General features: G+C 37.9%; 1 protein-coding gene across 4 annotated transcripts in view; it reads right to left on the bottom strand.

Moving 5' to 3' along the window:
• The window catches only part of Snx13 (sorting nexin 13), a 104,104-nt gene that overhangs the window by 51,059 nt on the left and 36,522 nt on the right, over window positions 1-16,523 (bottom strand). For all 4 annotated transcript variants that reach the window (XM_076550774.1, XM_076550773.1, XM_076550772.1 and 1 more), the window contains exons 3-8: window positions 15,557-15,659; window positions 12,375-12,464; window positions 11,350-11,471; window positions 4,718-4,839; window positions 4,534-4,635; window positions 3,276-3,364 (exon numbers count right to left, since the gene is read on the bottom strand). In XM_076550774.1, the coding sequence (XP_076406889.1) occupies window positions 3,276-3,364; window positions 4,534-4,635; window positions 4,718-4,839; window positions 11,350-11,471; window positions 12,375-12,464; window positions 15,557-15,659 (628 nt within the window). The remainder of the gene's footprint in view (window positions 1-3,275; window positions 3,365-4,533; window positions 4,636-4,717; window positions 4,840-11,349; window positions 11,472-12,374; window positions 12,465-15,556; window positions 15,660-16,523) is intronic.

A 16,523-nucleotide genomic window follows, 5' to 3' on the forward strand; every position in this document is an offset into this window, starting at 1 on the left:
GGCATGCTGATGAGGGTGTAAGGTAAAGGGAACATTCATCCACTCCTGGTGGGAGTGCAAACTTGTATAGTCACTCTATAAACCGGTGTGGCAGCTTCTCAGGAAGTTGGGAATAGATCTACCTTGAGATCCAAAAATCATTCTTGGGAATATACTCAAAGGACTCTACAGCCTCCTACAGACACTTGTTCATCCATGTTCACTGCTGCTCTATTCCTATAATAACCAGAAAGAGGATACAGACTAGTTGTCTACCACCAGATGAATGGGTAATGAAAACATAATGGTCAAGCCACTGACTATGAATTTCCACTTGTTTTTCCTATCCTCAGAACTGGTTCTAGTTCTATAATGGAGCTTTATTATTTCCCCTACTTTACCATTCCTGAATATAATACCTTTTTGGAGCTTTACTACAGACTGGGTTTTCTGTGATATTATGTCATAAAGGCCAGAGATAAAAGTTACATCATATAGGACCTCCAGAAGGACCCCAGATTTGAAAAACTTGCTTGATAGCTATATTATATTCAAAAAAAAAAAATTAAACTGCAGACATGACATAGAATCAAGAATCAAACTTCCATTCTGATGATGGGGATTTTTTTCTTTTTATGTGTACATGTGCCTATATGTGTCTGCTACATCACGACTGGGGTACCCTCAGCAGCTTAAAGAAAGTACTGGCTACCCTGGAACAGAGTTACCGGTGGTCGAGCAGCAGATGCTCTTAGCCATGAAACCATGCACTTTCATTTCCAACACTTAGGAGTTTAAAAGGTAACTTAGTTAATCAAATAGCTGTTTCACATGAGAAGTGATTCAGAATGACATGGAATTCAGATGAGAAGTTTGGGCTAAAGATACAAAGTTAAAGCTCATAAGCACTTGGACGTGTTTGAAAGCACAAAATGTGTAAGTGAGACCAGGGCTTGGACTGGAGAACTTAAATATTTACAAAATTAGGCAGAAAAGTTCAAAAATAATGTAGATCTGACTCTAGTAACAGACATGATGAAAATGAACCCCCCTTTGGAATGATTGGCCCAATAATTGGCTTTTACATGAACAGTTTGCCCTATCACACTGTTCCCATGAAAACACGCCACTCCCTTCCTATAACTGTCATCCACACACCTGGGAATTAATAAAACCAAGCTACACAGATGCTGGAAACTGCGGTACAGACTGAACAGCAATGTAGGCAGAAAAGCAAGGTTGCAGCTGCTGTGCACTTGGCAGGAGAAAGGCTAAGGGGTTATGAGTTTGCACGTTAGGAAGATGCACTTTCACTCAACCCCGTTGACAGGATATGCTCTTCTCATTTCATTCATAAGCAGCAGCCAAGGCCAGATATCTGCATTTATGCAGTCTTACACAAAAGACTTAAATTAGAGAATACAATTTAAGAGCATTGCTCTCATCTTAGTCATGCTCCAATTGGGAAAAGCCAATTCTATTTTAAAGTTTCTGTCTCAAAATGTTACATCTACCTAAGCTAATTTAAGAAAAGCTGTAAAACTGAAGAAATTTTTTAAAAGTCTATCTGTCTTGTTGGCCAACAAGTCCTCATGGAATGCCCTAAACATCACAAGCCAGGGCTATTTGGCTGCTCAACACAAACTGATGGTAAGGACCTCTTGTTGAAGACAACACTTAATTATGTCATCAAACATGAAGAGTTAAGCCAGTGCCCAACTAGAAGCTTCCCCCCAATGACTAACATTCAAAGTGCTGGAAGGTATTCTGCATGCTACTGGAGGAGGACCGTGACACTCAGTGTCACCCACTGCAAACCCGGGACTTACAACAGTGACGTGCGTGCCTGCGTGAGGAGATGGCACAGATGGCACAGGTGTAACCAGTCACTTTCCACCTGGATTTAAGACGGACACCGGTAAATGGACAAGAACCTGAGACTAGATAGATCACGACGTAAAGGAAAACCTACTACTATTCTTCTGCTAAAGGAACATAGCAATAAGGTGACTCCTAATGACATACTGTTATACCCATAGATCTGTACCTTGCTCAACCCATCCCAGAGAAGATTCTTGTTGCAGTAGAATGGAAGTAGCAGAGACCACTACAGACATGTGCAGACTGAGTCTCTGGATCACTCATTCCTAAACGTGATGCATTCACCAAACCCTTCCTCTCAGAACTGAGGAAGCTATGCAAAAGAGGAGGCAAAAGGATTTTAAGAGCCAGAGGTGATGGATGACGTAAAGGAAACACTATCTTCTAGCCACAACAGGATTTACATAAACGCTCAGAGACTGTGGCAGCAGACACAAAACCTGCACAGGATCAAGAGACAGGGTCCCAGCACTGTAAGGGGGAAGTAGACACAGAGTCCCACCTCTAACCAAGAAACTATGTGTAACTGATGCCATTGGCAAAGAAAAAATCAGTTTTCTCCAATGGAGTCTCACTGGGTATAATAACCATACTCCAAGGAAGGCCCCATGCCTAGAGGGTGTTGAGCAACACAAAACACACTCAATGGTATTTTGTGGACATTTTGTTTTGTTTGCCATGATTTGTCATGATAGACTATTTTGTTGTGGTTTTTCCCTTTTTGGGGATTTTCTGTTTCTTGTTTTTTTGTTTTGTTTTGAGAGAGACACAAAAAGGAACATAAAGTTGGGTGGGTAGGGATGTGGGGAGGGTCACAGAGAGAAAACATGATGAAAATATATTGTATGAATATTTTTTCAACTAAAACAAAGTCTGTCTGTATTATAACCAAATATTAAAGCATCTAGCTCTAAGACAGTTCTCAAAGTATTGGCCAGTGACCTCTGGGGAATTCAGAAAAGGGCCCCAAGATCATTTCTCCCATTCAAATACTAACCAGGCCCAACCCTGCTTAGCTTATGAGATCAGACAAGATTGGGTGAGCTCAGGGTGGTATGGCCACAGACCAAAATCCTTTCTCACAGAATGAACTGAGCTAGTGCCCATTTTCCTGATACTAAGACCTCACGTTCTCACTCTCACTCTCTAATAAGCATACAGGACGATTTTAAAACGGACCAGATGGCATGTCACTCATCTACCAGCTAATGAATTTGTACTTACATGCTCTTCTGTTTCAGCATTTTGTTTTTATATTTTATGATACGTACATATTATAGATGAAGAATTCACATTTTAAAAGCTCCTTAATGCTTCAATAATTCTGCAGTTTAACTGGATCTTGAGGCCAAAGGTTTTGAGAACTACTGCTCTCAGTCCCTTTAGGTCATGATTTGGTACGAATTTACGCTTACCCTGACAAAGTATCGCATGATCTTGTTCTGGAAATCTCCAGGAGGTAGCAATAAATATAATAAAACCTCACACAAATCCCTTAGGAATCCTAAAAACAGAAAAAGTAGCCATAATAACATTAGAAAATCTAAAGTCTCTACCTACTTTTAATACAAGAAACATTTTTAAAAGGTTCATGTTCATAAGAGCTTCCCACTCTCGTACTTGCACACCAGTATTCACTGCTCTCCAAATCATTACTCTTCATTAATCAAACTCGCATCAGTTTGAACCAATCTTATTAATCATGAGAAATTTTAATGACAAAATTGTTTTCCTCTAAGACAGTTTCAATACACAATGTACTTTTTTACTTCTATTACGTATTATCCTTGTATATTTAAAAGGTTTTGTGCACGTAAAGATAACCTCTATTACTTATTTCAGGAAAAAAGAAACACTTCTACAGTATCAGCATGTACTATCAATGCAGGGCTACACTCTTCTCGTCTACTGATGTTAAGAAAGCGCTCCCATGCACATACCTCACTCCATTGTATGGACTTGTTATTTAATTGTTATTTCACACAGTGCTAAAGGCAGTGAAAACTAAAAATAACAAATATAAACAGGAAAAAAGAAAAAATGGAAAAGAATAAAATCATAGAAAAGGCAAGAGAACAGTTTAGCATGTCCTCAAAACTGAAGAAAATCACTTCCAGAACTACCAATGCTTCTTTGTGGTTGTTCTCACACAGACACTTCTTGGGAAAAATTTCAACAGCTAATCCCATGGGTAAAATTACATTCCAAATAATAAATGTCTAACTGTGAGACTAAACTGAAATAAAAAATAATAATAATAATAAACCTCTGGTTAAAACTTGTCTAACGTCCCATCAAGTGAAATTTTACCTGAACATCAAGAAACACTTATTGCAGTAACTAGTCAAACAAATAAAACAGCACATAATAATCTAAATATTTTATTTGAAATTAATTAGAAAAGAGTTTAGGAAAACAGGTATACTCTTAGGGTAGAGATAATAAATTGAAGAATAGAAACTACTATAGTTCTTAAAATGTTCAGTATTCTGTCGTTTAAAGATAACCTTCAGAATGAGAAAAGCATGCAGAGGCTACATGTAAGAGTTACAATAAAGTCATGTCTTCTCTATGCAAGCTGTCCTGTGCAAGAACGATGCCACCTAAGATTTGCTCTGCTAACTTGTCTCTAACCTGAGACTGTTTATAAAAGAGTTATATTAAAAATAAAACCTTCTTCATCTTTCGGAGAAGTGCACACAAGATCCCGGCAAACATCCTTCTCCATTTCAACTTCAACTTCAAAAAAGGTTTCTACCAGATCCTCTGCTGTACCTAGAACAACAAAAACAACTGAGAATGTGCAAAGAGATAAAAGATTCTGAAATCCTAACTTGAAATGAAATAAAGTCAGTACCTTTTACTTGATCATCTTTTTCTGTTGCCCTCTGTTGAGCCTTTCTGAATACTCGTAGGTGAGTGCCAAAGTCATCTACAATGCGTGTAGTAAAATAAGGCTGCCAGTCTATTTCTTTTGACCTTATAGAAAAAACATTATATCATTATATAAATGCTGACATGAGTCAGATTCCCTGGAGCTGGAGTTATGGGCAGCTACAAGCTGGTACTCGTGGTGAGAATTAAAGGTCCTCTGCGAGAACTGCGGGTACTCACAAACACAGAGCACCCCTCCAGCTCCTCGAGTTAGACTTTGTTCCTTAATTATTTTTATATCTTAGATTTTACTACACAAAACTCTAAGTATATCAGCTCTTATTTCACTTAGTCTTATGATAACATATTTTAATTAATATCCAAAGGCATAAAAATAAAATTTACATTCTTAAAATTGGTAAATATAGTAAATTTTTCCAATTAAATCTGAAATAAGCCTGCCCACGGGTACATCATGTAATTTCTCAGCCCAGATACAAAATACCTGAGATATCCAGAATGTTTCCATTTGCTTAAGAGTATTTCAAACACTTTGTGGTTTCTTCTGAATCCATTCTAAATTTTCCACTCTTTCTTTTAGTTACACAACCTATGTTCTGAAACCAAATGTCTAGGATAAATTATTTCTTCTTGCATATACTAGCACTTGAAACTTTGACCACTAAATAACAAGACGTACAGAACCATTAGGCTAAAAGATGATGGTAAGTATAACATATATAAAACTCTTCAGAATATAAAATGTTGAATATTAATCTTATGAAATCACCTAATATTCTATCTCAACAGCAACAAACTTAAAAAAATTTCAGTAAAACAAATAAAAACAGCACATAATTCTGTTAACACTTTCAGGAGCATACCTAGAACGAACAAAAGTAAGATATGCTCCTGAAGATGCTGGGCCATGAGAGAACCCAGGGCCATGGGGCCAGGAAAGAACACATTCATTGACCACTGACAACAAACATACATTGACCACTGACAACAAACATACAATGAACAACTTGTGCACATGTTCATTTCATGGCTGGCCCTGTTTATTTCTTTTCAATCAGAGGCTTTGCAGTATAGCAAATAAGGCAGTCTTGACAAAGAAAGACAAGGCAGAGATTGAGAGGCCGGGGGGGGTGAGTGGCACAGACAAACGCACACTCTGCCTTTGCTGGTGTGCGGCTTCCCCAGCAGCCTGCCGCTCACAAGGAAACCTCCATAACATCCACATCCAAACATAGCTGCCACGAGGAACACTGAAGAGCAGTGATGCACTGAGGAAGTACAGATTACCTTCCAAGACAAACCTCATCTATCCTTGACAAGGCCCTGCTCTAGTCTGACAGACACGGGAAGATGAAAAAACTGCACGTAAACAATGGCAGTGTCGGAATCTTTAGGAGCTGAGAAAGGATCAAGGCTCAAAACACAAGCACATGTTTAAGCATGCAAACCAACCTGGCAGCAATGTTATGATGCTCTATAAAATCTAAAATCAAAAGTTAAGCCCAGCAGTCACCAGAGGTCCTTCCTCCATTGCCCTTATTTAAAGAAGTGAATTTAACTCAGTCATGTTGACACACATGGACCCAAAGCAAGCAAAAGCTGGAGGCTCTCAAGTCAGCTGGGGCTACACACTGAACTACAGACCAGCTTTGACTACACAGTGATATGCTGGCCTTAAAAGCCGTTTAAGTCACAATCTATGTGAGCAACCTTCAGTTCTGTAAAACAGTGAACTCAATTATTCCAGAAAAGGTTCCTTCTAACTATTTTGGAAGAAAAAATAATATATAATACTTCATATCTGTTTTCCTTTAAAGAACAATGCCATTTATTAATTTACTGAATTGTTCTAAAATTAGAAGCCATTTCAAAGCCATCAATTAATTGGAACATCTGACATATAAAATTAGTAAAACCATCAAGTAATGTAAATATTTAATATAAACTATTCAAACATTTAAATCTAGATTTCTGTTTTTCAAAATAGAAGTATGATGAGGGTGAAAAAAACAGTACACTACCTCTATTTTTACTTTCTTACAATTATATGAAAGAGAAATTTGAACTCCAAAGAATACTGTAAGAAGGACAATACCATTGTTTCCCATATAGAAACAGGAAGCCATACTAAAAATGTTTATTATCTGTCTTGACAAAGGCAGAAAACAGTTTAACAATGGAGTACTTTTTAAAATAGTGCATGATAAATATGAAAGAAATGAGATATGAATATTAATTAAAGCCATTCAGCTACACATTCATGACTCAGCTTCCTAGAGAACTCCTATCAACTGCTCTAAAGTTATGACCAACGCCAAAGCTCTGTTCACTTTGTTTACAATGCTCTTCCACATAACACTGTGCTAAAAACACCTGGGTTATTACACAGCAATCTGACTAATGCTGTTACTTATAAGGTAATAGTCCATGAATTTAAAAGAGCATATTTTCTCTCTGTCTCTGTCTGTCTGTCTGTCTGTCTGTCTGTCTGTCTCTCTCTCTCTCTCTCTCTCTCTCTCTCACACACACACACACACACACACACACACACACACACACACACACACACACGCACACACACACACGCACACAAAACACAACCCCCCCCCAAAAAAAAACTCACAATGTGCCCTAACATAAAGAAACAAGTACACATGCCCTAGCAGCTTATATACTTGGCCAAAATGGCTGCAAAAATAAGAAAGTTACCAAGCCTTGAAACAAGATGATGGTATTTTTACTTCAGCACAATGCCAGAGCCAAATGACATCACTTTCTCCAGGCGTAAGCTTTGCATGCCCTCATCTATGTCTCCAATGCTACAGTCTTACTCCTCAGCACTGCTGTTTCTAGGTCTCCCACACCTATGACCTCACAGCTCCCCTCCACTCAGTCTTCCTACAGCAGTCAGTGTTATCTTTATACATACAGATATACAAATAATAATAGAAAATGAAAGCCTTACAAGTTCTCCAAGACACACCCCTTATTCCAATGGGCACACATGAATATAGTCTCTCCAATCTTGAGGACCTACACCCTTGCTTACCTCGTCATTTATTTCAGTTTTCCTCTCTGTCAGTTCTGTAGACTGACAGGCTTTCCCTGCAATTCTCAAACTTCAATGGATTCTTCAAATACGTCTAGGTGCCACTGAACACACAAGCCCCTCTGCTTTGCCCATCTCTACCCACTCTCCATGTATGTCCCTTTGCTCTCCCACATCTACCTGGAGAGCCCACGCCCACTTCCCACAGAGCTATCTGAAACGGCAATGCCCGTTTTCACGGACTCTTACCTACTCCACTGACATGTTCTGCTAACCACACTTTACATTTCCTATTGCACAAGCTACAGTTAAATGTTTCCATCGTTAAAATAAACAAAAAAAATCTCAGGAACGCAGAGTTTAATTAATCTCTGTGGGCTTTATTTACAGTTGTACCCCCAGTGTCTAGGTAATATGCTCAACATTGGTCCTCAATATATAATGACTTATTGATCTTTCTCAGAGCCAAAACACTGTAACAGGTGCTTGAAGAATGGCCATATGCAACACATGAGCACTTGCCTCTTTCTTCTTTAAGGTCTAAAACAGCACAGACACTGAGAAAATCTTTTTGTACTCAAGCTACTTAATGGCAATGCCTTTAAAAGAAAAAGAATGTCACTGAACTGTCGGCTGTATGGATGGCATCAACCACTCTGCTTGTTCTGTCAGTTCTAAGCAGGGTTAACACAAAACAACACCAAACCTATTATTTTTAGAAAATATTAGACTGGCACAGACAGCCTTTATTATATTATAAGACTCGCCAATTTATTAGCTATGAAATTCTGTACACTAGATCACATCCCAGGATCTGTCTTCTCTAAGGAAACTTACAGTTTTGTACCTATAATTATACCAACCAAACAACAGCCCTGTTGACCAAAATGGCTATCTAAATAGTGTACTGTACCATCGCATAAGGAGTCAGTTCTACACTGTGAGATCTGGGTTTTCCGAAGGCCTTGGATCTCCACACAATGAGTGCAGTCCTTAGATGAACGTGCACAAGGCAGCAGTGCCCATAGGAGCAGCAACAGCAGAGAGCATTAACCAGGCTCTCCACAAGCAAGGCATGAACCTTAGGCTAAAGTATGTCCTTCAAGGTAAATGGGATGAAGTACAAAAACCTGAACTCAGGATATTAACTATGTCAATAAACAAAAGTTTTATTAAAATTTACCTGTGAAGTGAAACATTCAGTCTCAATGAATACATATTAAAACTTTTTGTAATAATTAACACAGAATTCACAAAAGAAAATTCAAAAAAAATGACTTTGAGAACAAAATATTAAAAAATTAGTTTCCAAATCCCTCTCCAAACCATAGCAGCAAATGAATTGTTTTTAAGGACATATCAAGTGTGGTGGTGCACTCTTGCTGTACCAGCACTTGGGGGTGGAGGCTAGAGGGTCAGGAGGTAAGCATCCTCCTCAGCTACACAGTGATCAGAACTAGCCTTCATCAGCAAGATGGCCTGTGGCGGTTTGAAAGAAATGGCTCCCAAAAGAGGTGGCACTATTAGGAGGTGTGGCCTTGCTGGAGGAAGCGTGTCACTTTGAGGTCTCCTATATGCTCAAGGTATCACCCCATGTCTCAGTACACCTGCTGCCTTTAGAACAAGATGTAGGACTCAGCGCCAGCACCATGTCTGCCTGCATGCTGCCTTGCTCCCCACAATGACGGTAATGGACTATAATGGAGCCACCCCAGTTCAATGTTTTCCTTTAGAAGAGTTGCTGTGGTCATGGTGTCTCTTCACAGCAATAGAAACCCTGACTAAGACAATGGTCCAGTGGATAAAAGCATCTTCTTCCAAGACTAGACCTGAACTCAAACTGTTACCCATATAGTAGAGAGAAATGACTGTTCTCTGGCCTCCACATGTGCACTGTTCCATGTGAGCCGTGTGTGTGCGCGCACGCACACACACACACACACACACACACACACACACACACTACACTAAAAATGTCATCTAAATAGAACATCTGTATTACACTCTCTTCGCCAAGGCTTGGGGACCATCAGAGAGGGAGCAGGGCAATTTTAAGACCAAGGGTAGGAGGAAAGTCTGCAGTAGACCAGTGTCCGCCAGAAACGACAGAGCAGCAGCACACACGGACCTGGAGCTCCAGGACTGTATGCACAGGACCTGCTCACATCAAGCCAGCCACAATTTTGTCTTTAATCATCTTGGATACTCTTTATTACTGATCATCATATGTTTAATTGCCTATCTATAGCTATAAAGGAAAAATATCTGATTTATAAAATGCAATTTTCTTCTTTAAATTTCTTGAATTAGCTATATTTAGCCAGAAACTGAAAATCCAAAGATCACTGTCAGTATTTCCTGCATTTATTTTTAATGTTACTGTTATATATATTTACAAAAATAGTTGAAATTATACAACCCACACTATTTTGTAAGACCTTCATTTCAATACATTTTCTATATAATTAATGTTTATGAAATGTCTCAGCGGTAGAGTTGGAGAGAAGGCTCAGCAGTTGAGGGCACTGACTGCTCTTGATGACCAGGGGTCAGTTCCCAGAACCTACACAGCAGCTCACCATTGTCTACAACCCAGTTTTAAGGGGATCTGCTGTCCTCTTTTCGCCTCCCCAGGTATCAGGCACATGGTGCATATACATAGATACAGGCAAAACACCGACACACTTAAAAAAAAGTTTAAAAATGTTTAAATGCCTCAATGGTGACCAAGGTCAAAGGTGAAGTAAACTTCTTTTTTAACAAGACAAATAAAAAGTATTAATGCGGAATGTCCTTCACCTGTGTCACAGGCAGGCAATTACACCAATTAATTACAAAACTGTGAGACAAATACAGAAAAATGAGCAGAACTGTCCAAATGCAGACAGGCTCTCTAGGTCTACCTGGCTGACCTGGAATTCGCTATGTAGACCAGGCTGGCCTTGAACTCACAAAGATCCTCCTGCCTCTGTCTCCTGAGTGCTGGGATTATAGGTGTGCACCACCATGTCTGGCTTCAATATTTATAAAGCAGAAGGCAAAGTAGAGCCAGTAATAAAATGCAAGTAACCTTACTTACAGAGTGAGTAAACAGAGTGAGGGTATGCCTAGACACTTCCTTAATGGTGATACACAAATGGCTAGTAAGTACTTGAGAGGATGCTCAACGTTAACATTCAGAGAAATGCAAGACAAAGCCAAAATGAAATGATATCTCACTCCTACTAGGTAGCTATAATTAAAATTGACAGACAATAACAACTATTGACAAAGATAAAAAAAATATGAAGTTGGTAATGAGAATGTAACACAATGCAAACAGTTGGAAGAAATTTGCATTTCCTCAAAATATTAAGTACATCTATCTAAGAGAAATGGAAATATTTATTCATGTAAATAATATGTGATGAGAATATCCCATGGTAATAGTCTACTATTCTATTTACCTTTTAGTTAAAAATGCCCTTTCATTTGGAAGCTATTTTTCCTATTGTAATACACGACATATCTGAATTTTTCTGTATAACTATAAGCAGCAATCTTACCTAGTAGCAAACTGAATGAGTGCATTTTGAAGAGTTTGCCTAATTTCAAGAAGAAAGGACTCATCATCGCTTAGTGTGTAATACCAGTACTGGACATAATCCCTCAATGAAAACTGTATAACCTACAGCAAAACATTAGGGGAAAAAACAACTTTTTAGGATTTAAAAACTTAACAGCAGCAAAAACCAAACAACAACAACAAAACACTAAGACAATTACTTGCCAACTTATATTCCGCTATACATCTTAAATTGTGATAGTAAATTCCTGTCTTCACTACCTCATGTTAAAAACTGTCTCAAAATGATATTTTGATACCACAGCTCACGACTTCCAGTTCTTAAGGAAAACAGCATCTATGACTCAGGTGGACAGTGTGGAAAAGGAATGCACTCTCAGCACTGCAAGGAGTGTGTGGTGAGACGTAAGCAGTGCTGGTAGACATTATCGTGAAGAGGTTTCTGAGGACTCCCCCCCAGATCCACTGTGGCTGACTACAAAACTAACGACTCTGTCAATACCTTTGATGCAGCCGGTATTGCTAGTCCACAGCATCGAGATTATGATTTACACAAGTCATATAAATTAACTACAGGTTCAAAGTATAAAGTACATGATCAGAAAATATCTGAGAGGGAGTATCTTTACCTACTTCTAATTAACACTTTTAAACAAACCAGAAATAAGCATCTTTAAAGGAATAAAACTAACTCAAAAGTCTAATTTACCAAACCACTGAGCTTGATCAAGACTATCACATTAATATTTTAAATTATGAAATTACTAGACTATCAGATGTCAGCAAAACTTTTTTCTAATACAGATTAGAATAATGGCTATCATGTTAAATAAACCGCCTCATTATAGGAACCCAATAAATAGAATTATTAAGTATAAAATTCAAAGACAGCATTATCATAAAATTTCAGAACATTAAATAGCGAAGAGGTACACCTTAGTATTTGCAAAAGAAATATATCTCAACTACAATCGTGAAGCTCAAATACCACACACTGGAACTCACTTGCTGGAGAGGTTCATCAATTATATTGGCACCCGTCAGTCGTCTGTCAATCTTAATAGTCCTGGCTTCTCGTTTCATTTCTTCTAAGCACTTAAGGAAAACCATAATATGTTACTGAGTATTTCCTTGACTTCAAATATCTCCAGTTTGCTTCAAATTGATTTCTTATTACACTTTCCTGTATTTTCCAGCCAATAAATAACTTGCTAATATAAGTATAAGCCAAACTTGATTTCTCAGGGTAACATTATTAGATATCCAGGGAAAAAAAAATCTATTACCATTTTCTACGAATTCGACAGGTATAGTAATTGCTACTGTTCAACCAACCCTCCAAACTAAGAAGTTAATGTTTCTGATCTGTCAATTTACTATCTTTACTAATATTCTCCATGTTGTTCCCTCTCCTTTTCTAGGGATCAAGAGCATATTAACTATCAAATGAATTCACTTTAAAGTTGATTTTTAATTAGAGACAATTTTAAACAACAAGGAAAATGTAGTTCACTACTTTTAGTAGTCATTAGACTGACCATTAACCTGAGAATATGGAGAAAGGAAGTGAGAACTCTTAAATAAATCTAAAGATCAATACATAGTCCTGTAACAAATAACACGCCAATAATTGGGTCCAGGCAGACAATATAGATTAACATTATAATGAAGCTGAGAGTCCTTTCACCTAGTGAAGAAGCAAAAGAAAAGGAAATCACAGATGACATGAGAGATTAAATGCTGTGGATATCATTCTATATAAATAAAACACTGATGGCCAGTGACCAGACAGGAAGTATAGGCGGGACAAGGAGAGAGGAGAATTGGGGAAACAGGAAGAAGGGGAGAGAGACACTGCAGCCACCGCCAGTACGAGCAGCATGTAAAGACACTGGTAAGCCACCAGCCACGTGGCAAGGTAGAGATTTATAAAAATGGGTTAATTTAGGATATAAGAACAGTTAGCAAGAAGCCTGCCACGGCCATACAGTTTATAAGTAATATAAGTGTCTGAGTGATTATTTTATACGTGGATTGTGGGACTGTGGGGCTTGGTGGGACCTGGAGAAAAGCCCTCCAGCAACAATTAAAATAAGAAAAAAACAAAAAAACAAAACACAGAGACCACTTACAGCCTAAGATTTAGCAGGAGTTTTTACAGACTTCAACAAGCCCCCTTAAAAACCTTGAAAGTAAGAACCCAAACACTACAATGTTTTTATTAGGCCACCTCATTCATTCATTCATTCATTCATGATCTCACTATATAGTCCTGCCTGGAACTCACCACGTAAACTAAACTAGGCCTCAAACACAGAGATCCATGTGTTTTGGCCTCCCAAATGCTGGGATTTAAGGCAATTAGAGGAATGTGCCACCACAAAAGGTTAGACCACATTTTCGCTGTTTCATTTCACAGTTTAGATGTGCAAATACTTATTTTTGCTCTAGAGTGCTCACAGTACTCAGTACAGAAACATATTGAGCAGTCAGGGGCCTAGAGCTGGAGACAGGATCACATACCCTAGGTATGTAGTAGGCTAGATCACCTAGGTTTGTCTTACACATTCCATGGTACTCAACCGATAAAATGCCTTAATTAATAAGAATGCAAACTTATTGTTAATGTGTAAGTATATATAAAATGCATGTTTTAGGTATAATATGAACCAGTAAGTTTTCTTTCATACACTATATTTTCAAATCATATGTTTTAAATAACAAGTCAAAACTATTTTGTATCATTTATGAAAAATAGATTATAAATATATGACTAGTCTTGACTTTATCACTATATAAAATCTTAATTCTTACAATGCTTTCTAGTCTCTGTTATGTATCTTCCAAATGAATGAAAACTATAGATGGCTAGGAAAGAAAAGGCCTAATTCCTTAGAGAGTCTTGTAAACAAAAATCAAAGAATATGTACTAATGGAAGTTCTAAAGAAACAGAAAAAAAAAAAAAAAGTTTAGGTAATTAAGAAAGTTGTAAGTATTCCATCTAGCTGTACCACTCCATGGGATTTGCCTTCAGGAAGTTGCATCAGTATTCAGAGATGTATGCGTAGCCATGATTACTGTAGCATTATCCAAGATAAAGTCAGGCTACACTCTAAGAATGACTTAGAGTAGACGCAAAAGGAAGTATTACTGCACATAAAACAGAAGAAAAGCAGGCCATTTGGAGGAAAAAAAATGGACAGATCTTGAAAACAATGTATTAATCAAAACAAGGCAAACACAGAGAGACAAGTAAACAAGGTCTCGTGGTCTTTCTTGTATGTGGAAGCAAAAGACAACAGAGAGTGCAGAGAGACCATGAGGATGAGGACGGGGCTGGGAAAGAGAGAAGAGTCCAAAGAGCGGATGTGATCAAAGCATGCTTCTATAGAAATTTCACAGTGAATCCACTAATGTATATAATTCATATGCATGAATAATAAACAGGATGAAGAAAAAGGTTGTAATATGTATTCCTGAAATACCAGTTGATTAAAATAAAATACTCAGAATAGAGTGGAATTCTTTCATTTCTATAATATAAACTAATACTGTACATGACTTACTTCTTCAGACACATTTTAGTAGTGAAGTGACTTTAAGGTTAAATTACTGGCATCAATTTCAAACCATTTGCCTCGCCACAGAAAATGAGCCCTCCATCACACAAAACTTGAAGGTATAGGAACTATGAGACCTATGTAGCCACAGGATGCAATACCTACTTCATTTATAAATTGATACTTTAACAGAAAAATAGCATTATTCAGAATGATAAAAATAAGACCTGAGTTCTTAAAACTACAAACACTGTATAGTTTAATCGCAAACTATGCTTTTCGAAGTAAATAAACAAAAAGTGTACATTTTTGATTCTTATTCAATTTACTTCTATCAAAACAAATATTCATTGGCATTTTTACAAATTATATAAATGACAGTTTGATATTGAGAGGAAAACAAATTAAACTAACCAATTTCTATTTTTCCCTCAAAATTACATTCCCATTTGTTTACATATAACACTAAGAAAGTTTTCAAGATGCTGTTTAAGCTCTCAGGAAGTTCTCAGGAAGATCAAGCAGCCCCCACGAGTATGTGAAGGACAGCCTTGCTGGGCCATCCAGATGGCAACATTGCCGCCAAGAGGTGTGCTGTGGCTTTCCCATGCCTGTGCGTGACCTACCTTAGGGACCCCAGATGATGTTGGAGGAAGAAAGGAGTGTTCACACTGCTCTAGGTACTTTTCTGAGTTTGTTTTCCCATACAGGAGAGTAACCACTAAACCCCTGGAGGGAAAAATAAGTACAGATTAAAAAAAAAAATAGTATTTCTATATTTTATTATACTTATTACTGAATATACTGATCAGACTTTATGAGTTACCATTTCTTAAAATTAAGTCTAGAAATTTAGAAAATCAAGGTTGACAAGTTTTGTTGGGCTCTGAAGTGTAGAACAGCCAGCAATAGTGAATTATATAGTGTTTTTTGAAGTTGTACTGAAATAACTTTTATTTAAAAACCCCAGCTAGGCAGTGACAGTGCACGCCTGTAATCCCAGCACTCGAAGGGCAGAGGCAGGTGGATCTCTGTGAGATTGAAGCCAGCCAGGACTATATAGAGAGACCCTGTCGTGAAAAACCAAAACCAAACCAAGGGCAAAGGGGAGGGAGTCAACACAGAAGGAGAGGGAGGGAAGAGGAGGAAATAACATGGATGCCGTAAGAAATCATATCATTATTTATTTACCTAAAATGACATATCATACATTCCAGTCTCTGTGTGTGTGAGTGTGTGGGTGCATGTATATGTGGGTGTGTATGTGTGTTTGAGTGTGCATATGTATGAGTGTGGGTATGTATGTGCATGAGTGTGTGTACTGTGTTTGTGTATGTATGTATGTAGGAGTGTGTGTATATAAGTGTGCATGTGTGAGTGTGCATGTGTTTGAGTGTGTATGCTTGTGTGTGTGAGTGTGTGTGTGTATGTATATGAGTGTGTGTGTGTGTGTGTGTGTGTGCGCGCACGTGTGTGTGTGTGTGTGTGTGTGTGTGTGCTTATGTCTTCAGAATTCGCAGTACATATTACCTGTGGAATTTGCAACTGTAAGAAAGCAAGTTCAAAGAGCACTTGTGATTACAAACAACTGGT

The sequence above is a fragment of the Peromyscus maniculatus genome, chromosome 14 (genome assembly GCF_049852395.1).
Source record: "Peromyscus maniculatus bairdii isolate BWxNUB_F1_BW_parent chromosome 14, HU_Pman_BW_mat_3.1, whole genome shotgun sequence".
NCBI classification, from domain to species: Eukaryota; Metazoa; Chordata; class Mammalia; order Rodentia; family Cricetidae; genus Peromyscus; species Peromyscus maniculatus.